The 23178-nt window shown below is 41.9% G+C and overlaps 1 protein-coding gene across 2 annotated transcripts in view; it reads left to right on the top strand.

Moving 5' to 3' along the window:
- The window catches only part of HAPLN1 (hyaluronan and proteoglycan link protein 1), a 95757-nt gene that overhangs the window by 40808 nt on the left and 31771 nt on the right, over nt 1-23178 (top strand). Inside the window, exon 2 of one of the 2 annotated variants that reach the window (XM_069962879.1) lies at nt 11784-11910. In XM_069962879.1, the coding sequence (XP_069818980.1) occupies nt 11811-11910 (100 nt within the window). In that variant the 5' untranslated portion in view covers nt 11784-11810. Of the gene's footprint in view, nt 1-11692; nt 11911-23178 lie in introns of those variants that run through there. The other variant, XM_069962880.1, reaches the window with a different exon arrangement.

Here is a 23178-nt window from a genome sequence, read left to right as displayed (position 1 = left end):
ACTGCACTGGGAGTCTGCCTCAGTCCTATGACACAGAACCATGACAGAGCACACTGCCCACACTGTCCATACCTCCACAGACTCATCTGCACCGACAGGGACATGTGCTATTAGTTTACTTAAATAATTCAGTGCTTCCACAATGGTGTTATATGGGAAATGTAGGGCTGCATTAAGTATAGACTGTGTACACAACTGGAGACTGAGCAGTAACCCTTTTCCCCCAAAAACGGCAGCCACATCCACTGCTCAGGCAACTGTAGTAGGAGCTGCTAGAATGGGGGAAACATAATGTTTAGAACACTCCAAGCTTTACAATATTGTTTAGGGTCCTTTTACACAGAGAGATTATCTGAACAATTTTTGAAGCCAAAGCCAGTAATGGATTTTAAAAAAGGAGAAATCTCAGTCTTTTCTCTGTGAGCTGTTCTCTGTTTATATTCTGTTCCTGGCTTTGGCTTCAGATAATCTGTCAGATAAAGCTCTCTGTGTAAAAGGACCCTTAAGGTAACCAAGATATATATATATATATATATATATATATATATATATAATGATATGGTTCCCAGCTGCATGGTATAGATCTACTGTGCAGCTCTCCAATGTTACTTTACATCAGGAGAAAATTAGTTTTATTTTGGGACGCAGGGCTGGGAGAGGGGTGGCGACTAGTCACCTGGGTGGTGAGATGCCTGTGACTAGTCACGGCTCTCTGTCAGCACACAGTGCGGGGATGATTGACAGGCAGAGAGACCCGTGCGTGGCCTCTCTGCTTGTCAATCATCCCAGCACTGCTTGCTGACAGGCATAGAACCATGACTATTCAAAGGCAGCTCTTCATCCAGGAGACAAGTTGCCGCTCCTCTCCCAGCCTTGCGTGTCCAAATGAAACTACTTTTTCTCCCATGTAATGCTACTTCTGCAGCCGCCGCTGGTAACCTTGAGGAGTTGCACATTAGATTTATACCGTGCAGCTGATAACCATATGAGCACAATTCCCCTTTAACACATCCCCCAACCCATGAACCTTGACAAAATGCTATGTTCTCCCTTGACTATTTTTACTTGCAAATATAAAGCCAATCCAGAAGGGGTAAACCTGAAGGGTCAATCTGAAGTACCTGCGGTACTTAGCAAGAAACCACTATACAAAGCTTATTGCTGATTGTAACCTACTTGCAATATCAAAGGTGAACATTTTTGCGTTTGGCATAAATGATAGATATACATAGATTTCCAGCATATACAATTGTAGCAGCCAGCCCTGTAAGTGTCATAATTTACCTGTCTCCGCATACTGACACCTTAACTATATGTTTAGGCTCATAAACTAGCAAAGCAAATGTGCATTTAGAGACTCGAGATCTGAACATCTGAAAAGACTCGAACATAAATCTAACTTCCCACAAAACTCAGGCCATTTTTATTATGTGTGGATGACTGCATCTACAGTGATACTTGTGCTGCATACATATTTGTGTTAAATATACAGAGCTGTGACCCGCGACCTATCAGTTCTGTAACATCAAGTTATTGAGTTTAACAGCAACATCTAAGCTTTCCCCTTCTTCACCTTTTAATTGTGTTAAAATGAACTTTTCCTGCAAAATTAAATCCGGTATTCACATTGTTATACAAATGAAGTTGTACCTGTACATATTGGCCGGCCAGGAGTGCCCTCTGTGCTCATTACCAATAAAGTGTTCTCTTTCCTAATATGCTAATTTGCTCAGTAAAAACATAAGTATGCATCTAAAATCAAGGCAGGAAAGTAGGAAGTAAGGTAGAAGTAAGCCTCCTGCTGTGTGCAGATATGAATATTATTCATAGCATATTGCTGATTGCTGATAGATAGATAGATAGATAGATAGATAGATAGATAGATAGATAGATAGATAGATAGATAGATAGACAGACAGACAGACAGCAGCACCTCCAGCCAATATGGGTGCCAGCGTACAGGGCCCAGATCACAAGTCCAACCAGTATAGAAATCCAATTCTGAAGCACACCACAAGTTCAATTAAATAAACAGTGGTTTATTGGATTTGGAATTAGATAGATAGATAGATAGACAGACAGACAGACAGACAGACAGACAGATAGATAGATAGATTAGACTTTAAGTTGAGCTCATGTTACATGGTTCGTTCGGCAGGTGATGCAGTTATTGTGCAAAAAATTTACTTTTAAACTGGCAGCCCCGTGACCTACGAGAGTGGTCTGGATTATGCATTAGGCTGGCACAACCTCTCTGTCTCTCCTCCCCACCTTCCTCATCATTAGGAATGCTCCAGGCAGATTGCCTCCTATTCCCCACCTGTTTAGCCCAGCACATGGGCTGAATCGTTAAGACACCTGTGCAAATGTTCAGCATGGAGAAAATGTTCCAGTGGCATTCCTAATGATGAAGAGGGTGGGGAGGAGAGACAGAGGGGTGGTGCAAAGTTAGGGCACAGATACTCCCGTAGGGAATGGAGTTGTAAGTTTAAAAGTAGTTTTTTGGACAATAACTGCATCACCTGCCAAACAGACCGCAGGACAGATCTTGAATTAAAAGCAGCTATCCGAAGGTACAAGGGGTTTGAGGGGGGGGGGGGCAGATTGTGGGTACAGAGTCGCTTTAAAGTTGTATACTTGGTCTGCAATATTTTGGTCGGTGATAATGTACACGTCAAAGTAACATTCATCCTTATAAATGCATACCTCCCAACTTTTCCTGAGAGCAAAGAGGGACTTGTGTGCCACTGCCCCCATAACCACACCCTTGTCACCATGCCTTATAACCATGCCCCCATTACTGTGCCCACTCATAGCATATAGTAGCCAGGCCCTTCTCTATGCCCCTATATAGTAGTCAGGTCCTTCACTGTAAAGCCCCCCTCCTCCGGGTAGCATCCCCATATAGTAAAGGCCACCCTGTGTAGCATCCCTATATAGTAAAGGTCCCCCACTGTGCAGCAACCCCATATAGTAGAGGTCCCCTAACTGTGCAGCAATCCCATATAGTAAAGTCCCTCTTCCATGTAGCAGCCCTACATAGTAAAGGTTCCCTAACTGTGCAACATCCCTATATATTAATATATGGCACGTCTGCTACTAATCGCACATATTTTTAAGGGGCAGAGTGGCCTCAAAGATACCCAGTGGCCAAGGCCCTTATGTGTACTGGGGGGGACTGGTAGCCCAGCCCACACCTGAATGCTGTTCCCCAGTCTGCTGCTGAGAAAAGAGAAGCGCCGAGTCGGGATGTTTAAATATAGAGTGAACACATGGGGGCCATTCCGGAATGGCAGGACATCACCCCAAAATCGAGAATGTCCTGCTAGATCCTGGACGGTTGGGAGCATGCCCAGAACATCACGGTGCTCTGTCTGCATCTCTTCTTTCCACAGTGCACATGATCCTTGTAGATGCTTTTGGTGATTGAACTGGGTTAGCAAAGGCACTGTGACCAGTCTGTGACAGCTATGAGGCATTAAGCTTTTATATTAATTTGCGCCATGGTTGCCCATGACCCTGTCGCTAGTTCACCGGTTATTCTTCCTTGGTAATAACCACTACATACAAGGACCTGCCATCTTGATGATGCTGTGACGCAGCCCTATAGCCGTGATAATTTTTCCCTTGTCAAAGTTGATCAGATTCTTACGTTTGCCCATTGATGCAAAAAACCTAGCTTAACAGAGACATTATATTTTATTGTAACACTGTTCTTGGCTGATAATTATGAGTGATTTCTACAAAACATGAGGTATCAGTCTGTTGTGAGGCTCGGTGGCCAGCAATGAAAATATCCAAAAATCTTAGTTTTTAAAGGGAAACTATCGGCAGGTTAGAAGCATCTAACCTGCTGATATGTCCTTATAATACTTGGGGTAAGTTTCTTACCTTCATCCTTGGCACTGTTTCCGTGATACTAGGAGTTTTCATACCTATGGTAATGAGGCATTTTTGTGCACTGGGGGATGAACTTACCTTTTTCCTTAGCGCCCTGTGAGCTATAGAGACATGCTTCTAACCTGCTGATAGTTTCCTTTTAATACAGCTCAGAGGCAGTACTGGTTTCCACTAAATAGACCTAAATAATGCATTGAAATACACGCAGAGCTTATTTACATACATTATACCGTGGATCATTGTTTATAAAGAGGTTGTCCAAAATAGTTTTTATTGGAAAAGTGAATAATTTGTAATCCGTCCCTTTCCCTTAGTGGTTTTCTCTAACCTTTTCTCGCCTCTGTGTCCCTGGCCTCCTCCTCTGTTGCTGCTTTTTGTGTTTGTTTACATAAAGAACTTCCGGGTCACAGGAGTCAGCAGTGACATCACAGCTCTGCAAGCCTATAGCTCCACCCCCTCCTCTCTGAATCTAGCTCCATCCACTCTACCAATAGGCAGGAAATGTCTGTCTTCCTACAAGTGTCTTTTGAGCAGCATGGTGGCTCAGTGTCTGAAAATTACTTATATTATCAAATCAACTACTGTAGATTTTTTAAATCTTTTATCTGTTGTAGGACTACAAACCCCAGCACACATATACATGTTAGAAGTTGTAGTACTGGATTGCATATATACTACAGTAGCCGTCCTACAAATGGGTGTGATTTCAATGAGCCAGGATTCTATTGTAAGTTTATGGGGTTACATACCGCATTTTCAGGCGTATAAGGCGACTGGGCATATAAGACGACCCCTGACTTTTAAGCAGATTGTCAAGGATTCACCTTATATGCTGGAAAATTTTAACCCCTGTCTGACCGCAGTCCTGCTGCGGTCAGGCAGGGGTTAACTGCAGCTAAATTAAAAAAAAAAAACTTTAACTCACCTAGGGCCTGTTCCCGGCCTCCGTGCGCCTCCTGTACTGTTCCCGGCGCAGGCAGTATGACGTACACTACCTGCGGGGACGGAGATCACCAAATGTCTCCTGGGCAGCCGAACGTCTCATCGGAGCGGCTCGGCTGCCAGGAGAGCTTTGGGAGAATGAGAGAGGCTTCGGGAACTTCCGTCACCTCTCTCATTCTCCCGAAGCTCTCCAAGCCTCCCCGATGAGATGCTTAGTTGCCTGGGAGAGGTTTGTCGATATCTGTCCCCAGCGCAGGTAGTGTACGTCACACTGTCTGCGCCAGTAACTGTACGGGAGGCGCGTGGAGGCCGGGAACGGGCCGTAGGTGAGTTAAAGGTTTGTTTTTTTTGTAGTGCTCACCCCATACAGTAGGAATGGGGCAATTTTTGAGCCCCCCCATCGTATGGGGTGACCATACCCGGCGTATAAGACGACCTCAACTTTAACCCCGATTTTTCGGGGGTTAAAAGTCGTCTTATACGCCGGAAAATATGGTACATGTAGCTGTTATCCCAGGACCCCAACACTACAAAGCAACACGGCTAACTTCTATGCCCCCCACTTCTATGGCTAACCTCTGTGCCACCCACAACATGGCTAACCTCTGTGCCTTTTGGTCTCCTCCATGTCATGCTGCCCTTACTGCTGCAGTTTCTACTGGGCTCACATAATAGCTCCTCCTACATTGATGGGACTAAATAAATGTGGCTGCATAACCCCACCCACCTGATGACTCACTGTTCCCTCACTGGCAGGAACAGGAAACAGGGATCTGACATCACAGGAAGTAAAGAATATACAGGCAGAGTGGTCATGTGACAGAGCCTGAGAACACAATAAGCACTGTAAATAAAAAATAGAAGTGTATGTAGAATATACAACACCCTTAGAAGTCAATGCAGTGCCAGTTTAGTAAAAAATCTCGGATTACCCTTATAGGGCTGGGTTTACACTATGTATATTTGAGGCTGTATTAGGTCCTCATGTCAGGTCCTCATAGCAACCAAAACCAGGAGTGGATTGAAAACACAGAAAGGCTCTGTTCACACAATGGTGTAATTGAGTGGATGGCCGCCATATAACGGTAAATAACTTCCATTATTTCAATACAACAGCCGTTGTTTTAAAATAACAGCACATATTTGCCATTTAAATGACGGCCATCCACTCAAATACAACATTATGTGAACAGAGCCTTTCTGTGTTTTCAATCCACTCCTTGTTTTGGTTGCTATACAGCCTCAAACATACAGCCTCAAATATACGTAGTGTGAACATAGCCTAAGTCTGCATACACCAGTTATGTCTCTCCAGTGAGAACCAGAACCTCCCCTAAGTTACATCAAATGCTTAATTCTAGCCAAGCAATACCATGCTCTATACTTACCAGGGAGAAGAACACCAGAACTGCTGCCTACAAATGGTTTGGTTTATAATCCCCAGTAACGTTTAAAGGCTCTTTTCTGGGTCAGAAATCACATTACGTGGCAGCTAGTTAGCTCAGAACAATAGATAAGAAGCACTCCTATTTGGATAATGTCCTGGGGCCAGTAGAATGGTCCTGACCACGGACCAAAGTTATATAGTCCATACTCCACAGATAATTTCAAAAATTGTGAAGAAGATTTATTCCATTATTTGCAAAAATGTAAAATCGTGCAGCACAGCAATGATTTGCTGTTTGCTGTGCTGCACGATATTACATTTTTGCACCTAATGGAATAAATCACAATTTTAGAAATGATCTAGAGTGTTGTGGAGTATTGTGCATGAGATAGGTGGATAGATAGATAGTAGGGATGGTCCGAACCCTCGGTAATGATTCCCGCTGTCTGCCCGCTCCGTGGAGCGGGCGGATCCAGCGGGAGGACCGCCTGGAAAACTGGGATACAGCCATAGCCATAGGCTGTATCCCAGTTTTCCAGGCATTCCTCCCGCTTTATCCGACAGCGGGAATCTGCTGCCGAGCGTTCGGGTTCATACGAACCAGAACCTCGGCAGGTTCGGACCATCCCTAATAGAGAGATAGATAGATAGATAGATAGATAGATAGATAGATAGATAGATAGATAGATAAATAAATAGAGGATAGGAATTTAAAGAAATGACAAAAGAAAGGGCTCTATGACACCAACAGATTATCTGACAGATTTTTTTGAGCCAAAGCCAGGAATGGACTGTAAACAGAGAATAGGTAACAATGGAAAGACTGAGATTCCTAGTCTTTTCAAATCCATTCTTGGCTTTGGATTGCAAAAATCTGTCACATAATCTGTTGGTGTAATAGGGCGCTAAATCTTACTCCTCTGAAACTACAGCATCTTCACTACAGTAATAGGTAAATAGGTAAAAAGATGCTGATTCTGAATCAGAAATCTTTATCTTAATGCTCATTTGCATCCCTCACTGTAAGCTAATGCACAGAGAGGACTCCTAAGTTTAGTGAGATAATGGAGAGGACTCCCAGGACTTGTTCATCAGCATACGGTACATGGTCCGTTAAAGAGCTTATAGTGGTTGGTAGAAACAAATTATAGATTCAGAATCAGCGTCTTTTCAGCCATTTGCTGATTATTGTAGTTTAGGGGATTTTGAAGGTGACAAAGTCTCTAAATACTAAGTAATTGACCAGTGATACACTCTTTTTAAAGAGCAGCAATAAATGACTGTAAGACCATTTAAAAGTAATAGCAGAAATAGCATACTCCAAGTCAGCTAATTTTGCTTACTCAAATTTTCCCTATATTGCATTATCCCCAACTTGAACCTGTAGCAAGTTATGAAATTGGTGTAAACTAACCTTTAATCTAACACTCTAATATTTCCTATTACAATCTTTCACATATATTATAAAATGTGAATGGTTTTATGCAATGTAATTAAGAATTATGAAGCAGGTTTTTCTTTATTACTAAATTGCATGTTCTCTTTTATACTTAACAATGCAATATGCATGTATAGCAATTTACAAGTGTAATGCTATAAAACCTGACCTTTACCTTCATTTTCATCTCTTGGTACAATTTCCAGTCTGCTTAGCATATCAGTTAATGTTGATGAAGGCATATGCATTGTGTGAGCGAGGTTCCCTCCATGTTGACATAGAAATTAACCATATACAAAGAATTAAATGTCAAGTGTCTTTTACAATTGCAATTCCACACTTCCAGTACTTTAGTCCCTCACGGTATGTCCCTCTAATAAGCATTCACAAAAGCATCTCTACCCTCAGGCCTCAAGTGCTAAAAGAAAAGGCTGAGAGGTGGTATGTTAAAAAAAATAATATATATATATATATATATATATATATATATATAAAAAATTTTTAATCAGGCCACTTGTTAACATAAAAAAACCTATACTTACCTTACCCTGCTCTGCTTTCATGCAGCCCCAGTTCCAACCACTTTGCTGATTTGTGTTGAATGAGACATTGGCTGATTGGCTAAGTGGCTATATGGGTTATTCCAAGATTACATTTATTAACAAAATACTTGATAGGTGCCCATCAGTTAAAAGTAGGAGTATCAAAGATATCAAGCAGCAGTACTCCTGCTCAACCCACCACTCTGTTTAGACATAGGCTCCTGGGACCCATGTTTAAAACATCATTAAAGTTTCTAGCAGCAGTGGCATAGCTATAGAGGGTCGCAGGACCATAAATCAGGAGGTCTTTGCCCCTCCCCTTATCTCTTTAAGTTGACTGCTTATGCCTGTCCTGCTAAAATTCACTGGTTAGAGGTCAGAGATGTAAAATCATAAAACAAGAGGTTGCAATGACAGTAGCAGAGGAGATAAGAACTGTGTGTTAACCTCGTCTTCTTAATTTGGTATCTGCCTATGCTGTCCACAAGTTTAAAAAAGAAATACTTTTTAATTCTTTATTATATAGATTACTTTTACTAATTATAACTATGACCAGGGCAAGATTAGCATTGCAGTTCCTAGAGCTTTAGCTCTAGGCCCACACAGGTACCTACTTTAAGGTTCCTATTACACCGAGCAATAATCTGTTGCAGATTATCGCTTAGTGCAATAATGATAATGATCAGCTGATGAACTACTCATTGGCTGATCGTTATTTATTCCAGCCTAAAACTCATCGGCTGCCAGACACACATCACCACATGTAATACATACATCTTTACGCTGCCCGTTGTCCTTCTCTTCTCTGACAGGTCCCCGCAGCCGCCGCTGGAACTTCAAAGGTAGTCTCTGAAGTGACAAACCACTTCACCAATCACTGGCCTAGAAAGGACCACCTCTGCCAGAGATTGACAGAGCGGCCTGTCTCTTTAAAGACCAGCTCTGAAGTTCCATTGGCGGTTGGGGACAGTGGGCAGAAGTTAGAAGAAAGTGTGACTTAAGGGGCTACGTATCAAGGTGGTTTGGTGATCTTCCCACTGGTAGTAACCCCCTTGGCAATAGGCTTTCCTCTCCTGGAGGGATATTTGGCAATTTCTGTGTTTTGAGACTCGTAACTGAGGATTCACAGACCCCTTTTTTGCATATTTAAATTTATAAATTTATTTTCAGTGAATACTCCATTTGATTTTTTGTCGCTGGTCTCCCTGAGGTCAGCAAATGCTGTGTTTTATTGGTCTATTTTTCATTGCCCCTGTTAGCCAGAATCCTACTCCACACTGATGAGGGGCAACTACCCTGAAACGGCCATATGTGGATGGATGCCTGCCTTGGTAAACCCTTGTCATGTCGCAATATTTGCCACAGAGTTAGACTTTAAGCAAAAAGGGGCCACCCTGGTATTTCCCTATTTATGTTCCAATACTTGCAAACCAAGTGGGACTTAAGGGGCTATGTATCAGGGTGGTTTGGTAATCTCCCCACTGGGAGTCACCACCTTGGCATTAGGCTTTCCTCCCATGGAGGGATATCTGGCTATTCCTGTGTTTTGAGACTTGTAACTGAGACTCCACAGACCCCTCTTTTGCATATTTAAATTTATAGGAGGCAATGTATCAATTGAGACTCTTCAGTGAGTACTCCATTTTTTTTTTTTTGTCGCTGGTCTCCCTGAGCTCCGCGAGTGCTGTGTTTTAAGAAGTGAGAAGAACACTGGTGATTGTGGACAGATATGTATAAACTATATTATTTTACACGTTAAGGGTGCCTTCACACCTACCGTATCCGCAGTGGATTTCACGCTTCGGATTTGCAGTGAGATCAGCTGTGGATCCAGTCCCAATTATCCCTATAGAGCACATACTCACAGTGGGATTGACATCCCGCTGTGAGTACGTGTTTCAACCCCCAGCCACCCGCAGCCCTGCAGCCCGCCGCTGAATGCATACATTACCTGCTCGGCGACGTGGCTGTATGTTAGGCTCCCGGCTCCGGCCCCGCTCAGCCAATCAGTTGATGGCAGCACTGATTGCCTCAGCCGGACTGGAGCCGGGAGCCTAACATGCAGCCGCGTCACCGAGCAGCTAATGTGTGCTCTCGTTGGTGGGCTGCGGGCGGCTGGGGGTTAAAGCACATCCTCACAGCGAGCTGTCAATCCTGCTTTGAGTATGTGTTATATAGGGATGAATGGGACTGGATCCGCAGCAGATCTCGCTGCAAATCCGCAGCGTGATCTCCGCTACAGATCTGGTAGGTGTGAAGGCACCCTTAAAGCGGCTGCTGCATGGGTATCATTAGCTATATATGCACTTATCGATATCTATCTATCTATCTGTATATTTATTGGAGACGGCATATTTACTGTATCAGGCCATATATAGAGGAAGAAATAAGCCAAGCATTTGCATCAGGGCTCATAAATGTTTAGCCACGCCCCTGCTTAGCAGTCAGCCCTCACTGTTTAGATACATTAGCAATGGATGTTGCAATCCACACTGTAATACCCAATAGCATTTGTCAGAGCCTTTTGTTGGAAGTACACAGCAGGTAAGGCTCACGTGTATTGTGAAGAAAGCTTGACACATGCAGATCACATTTTGTTTCACAAGCAGAAACAAATCTAACTTGTCTGAACTCAACCATAAGATGAAATGTTCTAAATAATTCAGTTATTATTCTTTAGTTTACTATGAAGACTTTTCTATACTCTATTCTATCTATCTGTCTGTCTATCATCACATTTTTTAGTATCCCAGATGCTGATATACTGTAGGTCACATTTAGATCGCTGGATCTGGATATGGAATTACTTTTCCCCTATTGAAAAAAAAGCAAAAAATATTTATTGTACACAGTATAATAAGTTTATTGTATACAGTATAGAGTGTTATAAAGTTTTATTTGCATTGAATCCTAGAACACAAATTACCTTTTATACCTTTGCAGATAATATTATTTCATTGCATTTTATATTATTCTCTTTGCTATGCCTTCTTTACTCATTTACTATTATTAACCCTTTCGCCTCATTAAGTCCAAGGCTGAAGGATCTCTCTGCAGAGGCTGATTGCAGCGACTGCCCATAGCCAATAAATAAACGCGTCAGCATTCTAGGTAGCACGGGCTTGAGAATCAATCTGTACAGCTGCAGTGGTAGCGTACAGTACTACCATGCTGTATATACAGTATGCATGATTTCACACATTATAGTAAATACACACTTCGAAAGGTTAAAACAACCGGCAATTTTAACTCTTATTGAATGGAAAAAATTATTAAAATTCAATCAATATTTATTATGTAAAAATTAAGCGGCAATCTAGAATTGGTTACGTAACTTTATAAAAAATAATTCTGGTTAAAAAGCTATGAAGCAATATACTGTATATTGCTAGAACACCACTAGATGGTTGTTGGCAACATTTACCTTGTGTCCTATCAGTTGCTGTAACTTCTATAGTGCAGAACAGGACCAGCAATGTTGTCAGGCATTTTCCCACTGATGGTAATGCTGTAACAAGTTAGGCAGCAGGAGCAGCAGTTTTCACAAGCCTCTTCCTATGTTATGCCTTTTCAGTGAGGAAGATCCATTTGGTATCCGAAGATGAAGAGGGTACTTTTCCTGGTGCTAATATCTTTCTGTTGGGCTGATCATCATGCCAGGAACTCCACACTGCACCAAGACAGGATCATTCAGGTCCATGGTAAGTCTACACTAAAAGTAAGCAACTAGAATTGTTTCCCTGCATTTATGTGTTATTCAATATGAGGCTGTTTGCTTCCTGGCTCTCTAGCTCTTATTCTGCTGCATTGGCTTTTCCCCCTATCCAACCTTCTTTTTACTTTTGCTAAGTTTGCATGTGTATACTGATTCTGCAATGGGTTTACAGTTCTGCAATACAGTATCAGGGATCTGTGTGAAAGTCTTGCTCCCATCCATTTCTTGTTACTGCAGTGTCCTTCATTCTAAAGATAGGAGATATATTAATATCCTAAGGTATGGAACGACTGCATAATACTAATACCATCCTCACCTAAGCTAATGGTTGTGTTGTATAATCCGTATTCATTTGTGATTTACATTTTTTGTGTTTTTTTTTTTCCTCCCCCACTTACACACTATGCATCTGCAGCAGGATCTAAATCTGCAGTGCATGTCAGCTTTTCAGATTTGGCATCAGTAGTTAAAAGTCACAATGCCAGGAAAATTCTAAGCTTGCACATTGTCAGGCGACTTTATCCAATCTGTATGTATTTTTTTTTAATAGATAAAAATAGAAAAGGAAAATGTAAGAAAGTACTTGCTATTAGGGATGACTGGGAAATGGTTAGCTTAATATGACATAAGGACTAATAAGGGACATATTTTAGTGACAGCTGGAGGACTTACAATGTGATATGTGGGCTCTTACTAATGTACTAAATGTATTTAATAGTCTGCTGTCAGAATAGCCAGGGTGTTCTGTATGTTCTGGCTTACATGGCCATACAGGCCCCTCTGACAGAAATACTCATGTCGACACTGATGCCCATGACAAGGCCAATGGTCAGCGCAACCCGCATGGAAATTTGCTGGGTTTTACATGTATATTTGTATTCTTGCAATAAGATGACTTGATATTTCTATAGTGAAATGTCAATAGCTAAAGATATAATGTCCTAGAAAATTACCCAATGCTGCCCAAGTGTAAGTGTTTGTCCTTTTGTTTGTTCACTCAATTTGATTCAAGGGTGCCCAAAAGGCTAATCTATATATACCCATCAGGTACTCACTGTATATTTAATTTTTAACCACTTAAATAGTCAAACTGGTAAGAGATAGGCCTCTATGATGAACAACACTGGCAGTTTTATTACTAGATGCAGAGGCATAAAGATTTTTACCTGATCCAACTCTGGAGCAGGCAACGTACAATCGTCCATGCGAGAAACAGACTAATGTCTGCCGCTTGAAATGATTGGCTTTGGCCCTTATTCTATCATCATTGCAAATAAGAGCTCATAGCATCCATTCAGATTATAGTTCTTACCTTTCTCATTTCCCTTAAGTGTAGTAATAAGTGTAGTAATAAGTGTAGTAATGTGATTATTTGCTAGGAGCTTATGGCTTCACTGCAAAGTGAACTACCTGGTACTGCCAGATACAAATGTGCAAAAAAAAAAAAAATCTAATTAGAAGCATTAGTTCATGGAGACTGATTTTACACTGGTATAATACAGGCCATTTCTGTGCCCATATGATGGCTGAAATCTTGTGGTCTGTTGACCTGAACTAACAGCATCACAGATCACTATGAATACAATATTTCACATAATTCATCCCATAATACACTTGTGTGACATTTTATTATTTTGGGCAGCAGAAAAGGCCTTCTACTTCTTCCAGTGTATAGTTCAACATTTTATCACACCCTACTAACTCAGGGCCCTATTACATGCAGCGATAATCTGCTGATTCAGCAGATTACTGCTCCATATAATAAAGACAACGATCAGCTGAAGAGCCGATCACTTGGCTGATCATTCTCTTTTACATGTTTGAAAAACCTTCCGCCACCACCACCAATCAAGCATTGCTATTTGTAGTTTTGTGTGGCCAATAGCTGTAAAAATAATGTTTATATTCACTTATTCTTCCTTGGTGTCCTGCAGCTTTTTGCCCATGTTCGTTGTTCACCACTCACGGTTCAAGCCCCATCTCTAAAGTGACATCCCGCTCAGCCAGTGCCTGGCTGTGACAATGCCCCATCTCGGCCAGTGATTAGCTGCGCGGACTGTCACTGAAGAGATGGGGCCAAAAGTGCCAGCAGTGATCAGGGAACATGGGTGCAAGACAAAAAGGGAGAATAGCAAAGTATAAACTTTATTAGTTCTCATGTAAAAAGCAAGGGCTGCACGGACATCGCTAGTGATGTTAGCACAGCCCTCATGTCCAATTATCATGCCGTGTCTAGGCTGGATAAACAAGCTCTGATCTAGAAGATTGCTTACAAGGAAATATGGCCCTTATAGTTGACCTGATAACAATGTGTATATCTTTTGGAACAATGACAAGTGAGATGTACATTTGTCTGGACACCCAAAGTTCTGTTTACATCTGGTCTGGCAGGGTCAAAACCTTTACAAAAACATTTCCAGGTAATGTTCCTATGTGCCTAGGTGCCAAACACGGGGCCAGACAGTCAAAGGGTTTGAAAACCTATAGAGAACAGACAAACAGACATTCTGTTTTATAAATTAGGCATGACTGCTATAGTCATATTTAGAAAAATAACATAATTTACATTTACAACATACTGTGATTTTTGCTGCAAACTGTGAAGTTTGCAGCAACAGAAATGTGTGGACATTGGCCTTATTTCTTGAAGATGAAAATTCCAACTTTTTTTTTTTAATAATATATTGATATATTTAATAAATAAACAAATAAATAAACATATTTGGTATCGCCGCGCACGTAATCGCCCGAACTATTAATTAATCACATTCCTGATCTCGCACGGTAAACGGCGTCAGCGCAAAAAAATTCCAAAGTGCTAAATTGCGCATTTTTGGTCGCATCAAATCCAGAAAAAATGTAATAAAAAGCGATCACAAAGTCGTATTTGCGCAATCAAGGTACCAATAGAAAGAATGCATCATGGCACAAAAAATGACACCTAACAGCCCCATAGACCAAAGGATAAAAGCATTATAAGCATGGGAATAGAGCGATTTTAAGGAACATATATTTGTTAACAATGGTTTGAATTTTTTACAGGCCATCACATAATATAAAAGTTATACATGTTACATATCATTGTAATCGTAATAACTTGAGGAACATGCATAACAAGTCAGTTTTACCATAGGGCGAACGGCGTAAATGCAAAACTCCCCGAAATCAAAACAAATTTTTTTTTTTTCAATTTGACAGCGCAAATGATTTTTTTCCGGTTTTGCTGCATATTTTATGGAAAAATAATGCCTGTCATTACAAAGTACGATTGGTGTCGCAAAAAATAAGGGCACATGTGGGTCTCTAGGTGAAAAAATGCAAGCGCTATGAACTTTTAAACATAAAATGGAAAAAGCAAAAGCGCAAAAACGAAAATTGGCTTTGACCATAAGGGGTTAATGGTGTGTTTACACAGAGAGATTTATCTGACAGATTTTTGAAGCCAAAGCAAGGAATGGATTTAAGAACAGGAAAAGTCTCAATCTTTCCTTTTCCTGACCTGTTCTCTGTTTACAGTCTGTTCCCGGCTTTGGCTTAAAAAATCTGTCAGACAAATCTCTCTGTGTAAACCCACCATCAAAGACCAGTATAACCAATTTTATCCCCAGAAAGTGGCCATTGGGGAGTAGCTGTTATGTGGCAGCACTGCAGCCCATATTAGTAAATACAGAGCAGTTATATCCAGTGACTTAGGTGAATTAGGTCTCAGCTTCTTGGTGCCGTAACTGCAGTGAGATACCTGCTGAGTATCGTGTCAGTGGCCTCAGCAACTCTACTTCTCAGTGTGCAGCTACAGATATCCGTCAAACCAGCTCCACAGTGCAGCATTAAATAAATAAAATAAAATAAAATAAATCTGCCCGATATAAACCAGAACTACAGTGCAGAAATAAATTGGCTGGTGGCAGCACTATGATACTACTGTAGATTACAGTGTGTTATTTGCTGGCAAGACCAGTATTTGCAAAGATACAAGTATACAAATAATACCACCACACCATGACCACTGACCTTACCACCATACTGTTACTGAATAAAATCCTATAGTATTCTAAGACAACTATCACCCGATACAATGACCATATACTGGTAGATACAAGCTCTACACTGTACAAATGATGACATTGACTTATATCCAGTGACTCAAGTGACCTATTCTCTGATCGGAGTCACACACTTTTTATTTTCCATCTGTCCCCGGTCATGACGCTTCTCATTAAAATCTGCTAGAGAAATATATTAGTTTCCTTACTCCAGCACATTAAGTATTAGAGATTAATGCAAGATAAGCATACGGCACTACCAGTTGGAGGGGACAACCGCACTGTGTGGCCACGTACTCAGACCCGGTTCAGCTGGTGGTGCTCAATTGACCCAACAGTCTTCCAAATATATAGTCCACAGAAACATGAATGTCAAGGCACTCACCACAGCTTCTTTTTCCAATACGCTTGCTTTATTCACATATATCACGGATACATAGATGCAGACGTACTAATTGCAACACAATACACACCTCTAAAAAATATACACAACTTATTTAAAAGAACATAGAACGTTACATAATTTACAGCAATGATACCCCTTAATAGTAACCATGTAGATCGGAGCGATCATTCAGACCAAGTGGTCCGAGTGCTTCCGTCTTTAAAATCAACTCAGTTTCCTTTTTAATCAACCTATTATCCCTACCACCCCCTGCTGGAGAGTTCTTAACTTGCAATAAGCCCATAAAGCGCAGTTCAGACGGGTTGCCCCCATGAACTGTGCGCATATGAGAGATTACTCTCGGGCAACCTCTACCTGTTTTCAGAGAGCGTACGTGTTCAGCAAATCGTTGATACAGTGGGCGGGTGGTCTTACCAATGTAATAAATGTAATAATGCATCTATGTATCCGTGATATATGTGAATAAAGCAAGCGTATTGGAAAAAGAAGCTGTGGTGAGTGCCTTGACATTCATGTTTCTGTGGACTATACATTAAGTATTAGGCCTACTCTGTGCCCCATGTAGCTGTTAAGCCCCCTCTGTGTACCCATATAACAGTTTCTCTCTGAGCCCCCATATAGTAGTTAGGTCTCTCTTTATCCCATAGAGTACCTAGGTCCCCTCTGTGCCCCCATATAGTAATTTGTCCCTCTCTATGTATCCATTTATTAGGGCATCCCCCTCTGTGTCCTTAAAGGGAACCTGTCACCCCGTGCCGGGGTGACAGGCTCCCGACCCCCCGTTAGAGCCCCCTATACTCACCTAATCCCGCCGGGTCCCGCTTCTGGAGGTGGTCGGGTGATGAAGATCTCAGCCGCTGCAGCCCGGCGCGCGCGCTGAGAGATGAGTCCAACACCCATAGAGAATGACAGGAGAGTCCAGCGCTCCGTCATTCTCTATGAGCGTTGGACTCAATTCTCTGCGCGCGCGCCGGGCTGCAGCGGCTGAGATCTCCGTCACGGGGGGTGACAGGTTCCCTTTAATAAAAAGAAATGTGCATCCATATAGTAGTAAAAGTATACCTGTCAGGACAGATGCTTTGTGTCTCCATTTAGCCTCCTGTATGTGGTCCCCAAGTAAATTTTATGCCATTGTAGGTAGCCACCTGTAAATGTTATGCCCCGGTAGTTAGTACCCCCAGTAAATATTATGCCCATGCTGTTAGTGCCCCAGTAAATGTTATGACCCTGTAGGTGGTCCCCCTGTAAATGTTATGCCCCTGAAGTTAGTACCCCAGTAAATGGTATGCCCCTGTAGGTAGCCCTCTGTAAATGTTATGCCCCTGTAGTTATTACCACAGTAATTGTTATGCCCCTGTAGGTACTCCCCTAGTAAGCCCCTGTAGCTAGTGCCTCAGGAAATGTTACGCTCCTGTAGATAGTTGCCCCCAACTCTTATGTGCCCCCAGCCCTCATCTTCCCCGTTCACCATGTAGGCAATGCTTGTCATAGAAAAAAAAAAAGCCATCTATACTCACTGTTTCCAGCCCCCTTTGTCTCCTTCCCTCTGCTCTTCTCTGCAAGCAGCGTTTGAATGACATCACTCGAGCACCACCACACCCCTGGGGAGAGCGGCCTCTGATGCCTGACGGACCTCCAGGGAGTAACTGACATGGCAGTTGGTGTATTTAACTACAAGCGCTCTTAAGCTCATGGGCGCTTTGTAGTTAAAGTGACGAGTGCAGCAACTAGGGAGCGCGTGGATGGGTGAGCAGATCTTTCACTCACCCATCCTGATTGTGCCCCCTTCAGGCCTGCACTGGGGGCAGCTTCTGATCTGGGGCTAAAATTAATTTAGAGTCTGGCCTGAAAGGTGGTCCTTGGTACACATGGATGCACCAATAGGGAGGCACTGGGTGATTAATTTATGGCCATCAGGTGTGAATTTGGCTACAACTAGGAAGCTTCACTCCTTCACTTCATCGTTCCGGGAACAAGCAGGTAGCGAAACTTGTTGGAGTGTGGAGGAAGGGGGCCAGAACTAATGGCCACTGGTTCAGAGACGATGTAAGTTTCCTGGGGATTGCAATATTGTGAGTGGGCTGATATTACCAGTTATTTTCAGATTTGCTGGGCAAGGTGCAATACACCTCAGATCACTGCCACAGGGAAGTGCAATATCTTTAAGGGTGCCTTCACACATACCGTATCGCTGCGTATTTATCGCACAAAACTCGCACGAAAGTCGCTGGGTTTTTTGTGGTGTTAAACTCTCCTGTGAAAATTAAAACTTGCATGTAAAAATCGCACCAAATACGCAGCGAGAATCACATACATTGACTTTATAGCAATCAGTATGACTGTGGATTTATGTGCGAGATACTCCCAGCGATAAATACGCAGCGATACGGTACGTGTGAAGGCACCCTAATATTCATTCTGCCTGCATATTCATATTATTGTTGTATTAGTGTTGCATTATTACTGTATTGTAGCTTTTGTACACTATTGTTTGGTAGTAGTTCTCAGTTGAGGATCCGGTGACCTTATTTGCATCACAGTGGAACATTTGTGACATCATTGTGCAAGCTACACGGATCCCATGTATTTGTGACTTGGTGAGACTCTAATATATTTTGTACATCTTGGTATGTGACTGCATAGTCTGTACTTCTTACCTGGCACCAATAGTGTTGTTTTAAATTGTCTGATGTGATGTATTTGTGTACATGGTTTTTTATGGGAAATTAATTTGTGTCTGAAATAAATTTTGTGATTTTTTTTTTTAATCATATTTGAGGTCTTTGTAGGAGATATATTGTTTAAGTGACCTTATGGGTGAATATGATTAATTCATAGGTGATGTTCTTATGTAGGATATATATATTCATTAATAAATATGTTTGGTCGTAGGTCTACATTTATTTAAAGCAAATGTACCATCAGGTGCATCGTTTTAAGATTTTTATATCAATAGACTGGCGACAGCGTGGGGATACTGGTGCCGCAGTCTGGTTTCGTGGTCCGGCGCTAGTCTACTCCTGGGCACTGGCCCGACCTGGAGGCAGGGCCCACTGCCCCAGTGTGACGAAGCTCCCTACCCTCTGTGATGTGGCTCCATTGATTCTAATAGAGCAGTGTCACAGAGGGGAGGGCAGAACGTCACGCTGAGGCCGTCTGGGCCTGCCTCCAGTGCTTCAGGCCAGGCAGGTGCCCGGGAATAGATCAGCATCTTGTGCCGCAGTTCAAAAAAAGGACTGAGGCGTGGGTATCCCCATGCCAGAGCCAGTCTATTGATGCGAAAATCTTAAAGCAATGTACCTATGGTACATTCGCTTTAAGGTGACTGCTATAGAATCTGAATTTATTTGTGCTGCAATACAGGACGATTGTAATGTAGGTAGGGTCAAAGAAGTCTTGGCAGGAAATACTGCCGTCAGTGGAAGTCAACCAAGTGCCAGAAAGAGATGAAAAGGGGGAGGGGGAAAGCACACACATCTACAAGCAGGGAGTATGTGACAAGTGAGCTGTCTGGCTTTATAGAGGAATTGTCACCTCTTTTGATGTACCCAAGAGAAAACTTTGGAGCATTTTAATTTTTGTTGCAATGTTTCTCGTTTACCTGAAAATGTATTAACAAGGCTTAGCCTATATCAGTGGTGAGCAATTCATTTTCCCATGGGGCCACATGACAAACTGAAATGGTTTACAAGGGCCAGTATTTGTAGACCAATATACTTAACTCAGTTCTGCTGGGGTCAGCAGTACATGGGGACTGCGGTGAGGCAGGAGTGTTTCCCAACCTTTTCCACCTTGGGGCACCTCTACTAAATAATATTCTACAAAATACAATATACTTTATTCAGTGACTCACAGGTGACATCTTCTTTAATCTAAAGAATTACTTTCCCTTTTTCTCTCCATCCAGCCAAGGCTTCTATGATGATTTTTTCCAGCTACATCATCATCTCTTCAGAATCTGCCAAACAAACATCTTAGGCTCTGTGCACTTTTGCTTCAACTTCCTTTTCCTTTTTTCATACCTATAGGGTCCCATACAGGAGTGATTCAGCTGTTTGGTGTCATGCACAGTAATGAGTAGGTATGTGGGATGCCCCATATGTAGGATCCCTCATATAGTAATAATATTTCCTTCTATGACCCTCCACCCCATATAGTAATAATGTCCCCTGTGCCTTCAATATAGTAATAATGTTCACGGCTGTGTCCTAAATATAGTATTATTGTCCCCTGCCTAGTCCCCATATAGTAATAATATCCACTGCTGTGCACCCTAACATAGTAATAATTCCCCTTACTGTTTGTCCCCCATATGGTACAGCCTTCACCCACAGTAATAATGCCCTCTGCTGTGTACAGCCCACACCTATAGTAATAATTCCCCCTGTTGTATATAGCCCCGTCCATAGTAATAATGCCTCTTCTTGTTTACACCCCCCCCATAGTAATAATGCCCACTATTGTGTATTATTCTAGGCCTAGAGCAGCTCTTTTCCATTTTATGACCTCCAGTCTGACAGCTGCAGTGACAGATACTCCAGCAGGTGCAATGACATCATATCATTGTAGCTGCTGGAGAGATCACATCCCGGCTACTCATAGGCTGAAGGTACAATTTCCCCCAAAGGCACAATCTCCCCTATTCTCCCCCTATCCTCCCCATACACAGGAACATTTATCACCGCTAAGCTTTCTGTATGGGCAGGAGTAAGCTGTAGCCAGACAGCTCTAGCGGTGGTTTATCTCTCTGAAAGCTTCAAACACTGTATACTGATGGCCAATCCCGCTGCAAGCAGTGGCTACAGCTGACAAAAGTATAAAGTGTATGAGGACCTTTACAAACGATGCAGAATTGTTTTTTTTCCCCCACAATACCTGTGGTATTTGCTACCACAGGTCAGGAGTGGTGACAGATAGTCTTGTGGTAGTTTAATCTGTCTGATCAATGCTCTATCTATTCTCTTGTATGGTCAGCAGCAAGATATCTGCACACCACCCCAGTTATCCTTGCATCCTTCCACCATGTAATTTTTTGTTATATGCGTACTGGTCTTGTGGTAGTGTTTATCTTTATATGCAAATGTCCTTTACCATGTGTTTTAGGTGTTAGTAAAATATGTTCCATCCTTGTTTTGCTTACTGCATGCATTAGGAACAAAACTGCATGTGGGCTAGTGGAGCTAGTGTGCCTGTTTAGTCCTATATTTCCAGATAGACCCTGTAGAGAAGTATCTATTATTTCATTGTAGTAATTTTGAATCCTCATCCCCACTTCACAATATATTTTAACCGTTATAATTGTAAAACATGTTTTGATTTTCATTCCCCTTTATTTTAAAAATTATCCTAAATTTTAGCATGAATCATAAAAATAGTTGGGACTTGTCATCTTCTTATGTCCCGCTCTATGATTTATAGATTCATATACCTTCATACGCTCATCAGAGCCCTGTTGTTTTGCCTAGATGTTGATGAATACAGTATGCCAAGCTTCAGAAACACTCTGCATTAGCATTTATATTCCATTTGTTCCCCTAATGTCTAAGTAATGTCCTGATCTGGAATGAAATGTGGCTACACTGAAGTAAGGACAGTGACATCAAGCAGCTAGGTCAGATTCATTGTTAGTGACTGAATAGTTATCAAAAGCAATGGAATGATCTACAGATCTACAGATGTCTGTTACCATGTATTGGCGGCATGGGATGGACAAAAAAAAGAAAAAATTGTTTTACTATGTGTTATTGGGTTTGTGCATGACTGATTATTTAGTATGTTTATAGGGAGGAATAGAACGGGACCAGGCATATTAGTATACAAATGTAAAACCTAAAATTGGCTGCGTCATGAAGAGGTTAAAGTAATGGATGTTTAGTGATAATCAGGGTGATCCAGCTAATATACTGTATTTATGGACTAATTTGAACCTATTTTGTATATATTGTTCAGGTATATGTTGCTTATCTTATTGGGATGTTTGTAGTATATTGTTTACCATTATTGTATCATATTATATTTTTAACCCATTCCAGCAAATAAACGTAAATGCATGTCCATTTTGTGGTTGGCCTGTGACATCTGCGGCAGGTCCCGGCTGTCAATCATAGCCTTACACGCACCACGACTATGGGACCTAAATTGCATTCCAATCCCAATAGTTAACCTGATAGGCGCTGTGAAATCTTCCTCTCGTTACCATCAGGACTATGTGAAGTGAACACAGAGTCCCAATGTTATGACTACAGAAGCTGATCAAACTCTGCTCTAATGACAGGCTTAATACACTACAGTGCAGATCAGAAGATCATATAGTTAACCCACCCTATTGGGACAGTAAAAAAAAGATGTCAAAGTAAAGAAAATATTTTAAAATTACATAAAATATACACAAAAACCCCAATGCCCCCCAATACAAAAATCAAATGTAGAAAAAAATAAACACAAAATTGGTATCAATGCAGGCAATAAAATTATCACATGATTTAGGCTATGTTCACACTGCCATCAGCAACAACGGCCGTACTTTTCACGTTGTGGAACACTGCCTCTGCTTCTGTGGGATCCCAGCCTGAGTGTACACATATCGTATATGCTCCGGACGGGATCCAGTGCGGCACCGCAAAGAACTGACATGTCAGTTTTCTGCATAGGAAACCCTGTCAGTTCACACAATGAAGCGAGCAGCTCCGGCCGCTTGCTTCATTGTGTGCTGTGGGAGGTTCTGATGCGGGCGTGCGCTGATGTGCCCGCATCAGAACACTATGGCCAGAAAGATAACCTGGCCGGTACTTAAAGGGGTAGTCAA

The sequence above is a fragment of the Dendropsophus ebraccatus genome, chromosome 3 (assembly GCF_027789765.1).
Source record: "Dendropsophus ebraccatus isolate aDenEbr1 chromosome 3, aDenEbr1.pat, whole genome shotgun sequence".
In the NCBI taxonomy this organism is placed as follows: domain Eukaryota; kingdom Metazoa; phylum Chordata; class Amphibia; order Anura; family Hylidae; genus Dendropsophus; species Dendropsophus ebraccatus.
The sequence above is the reverse complement of the archived record's forward strand: the minus strand, read 5'-3'. Positions and strand labels throughout refer to the sequence as shown.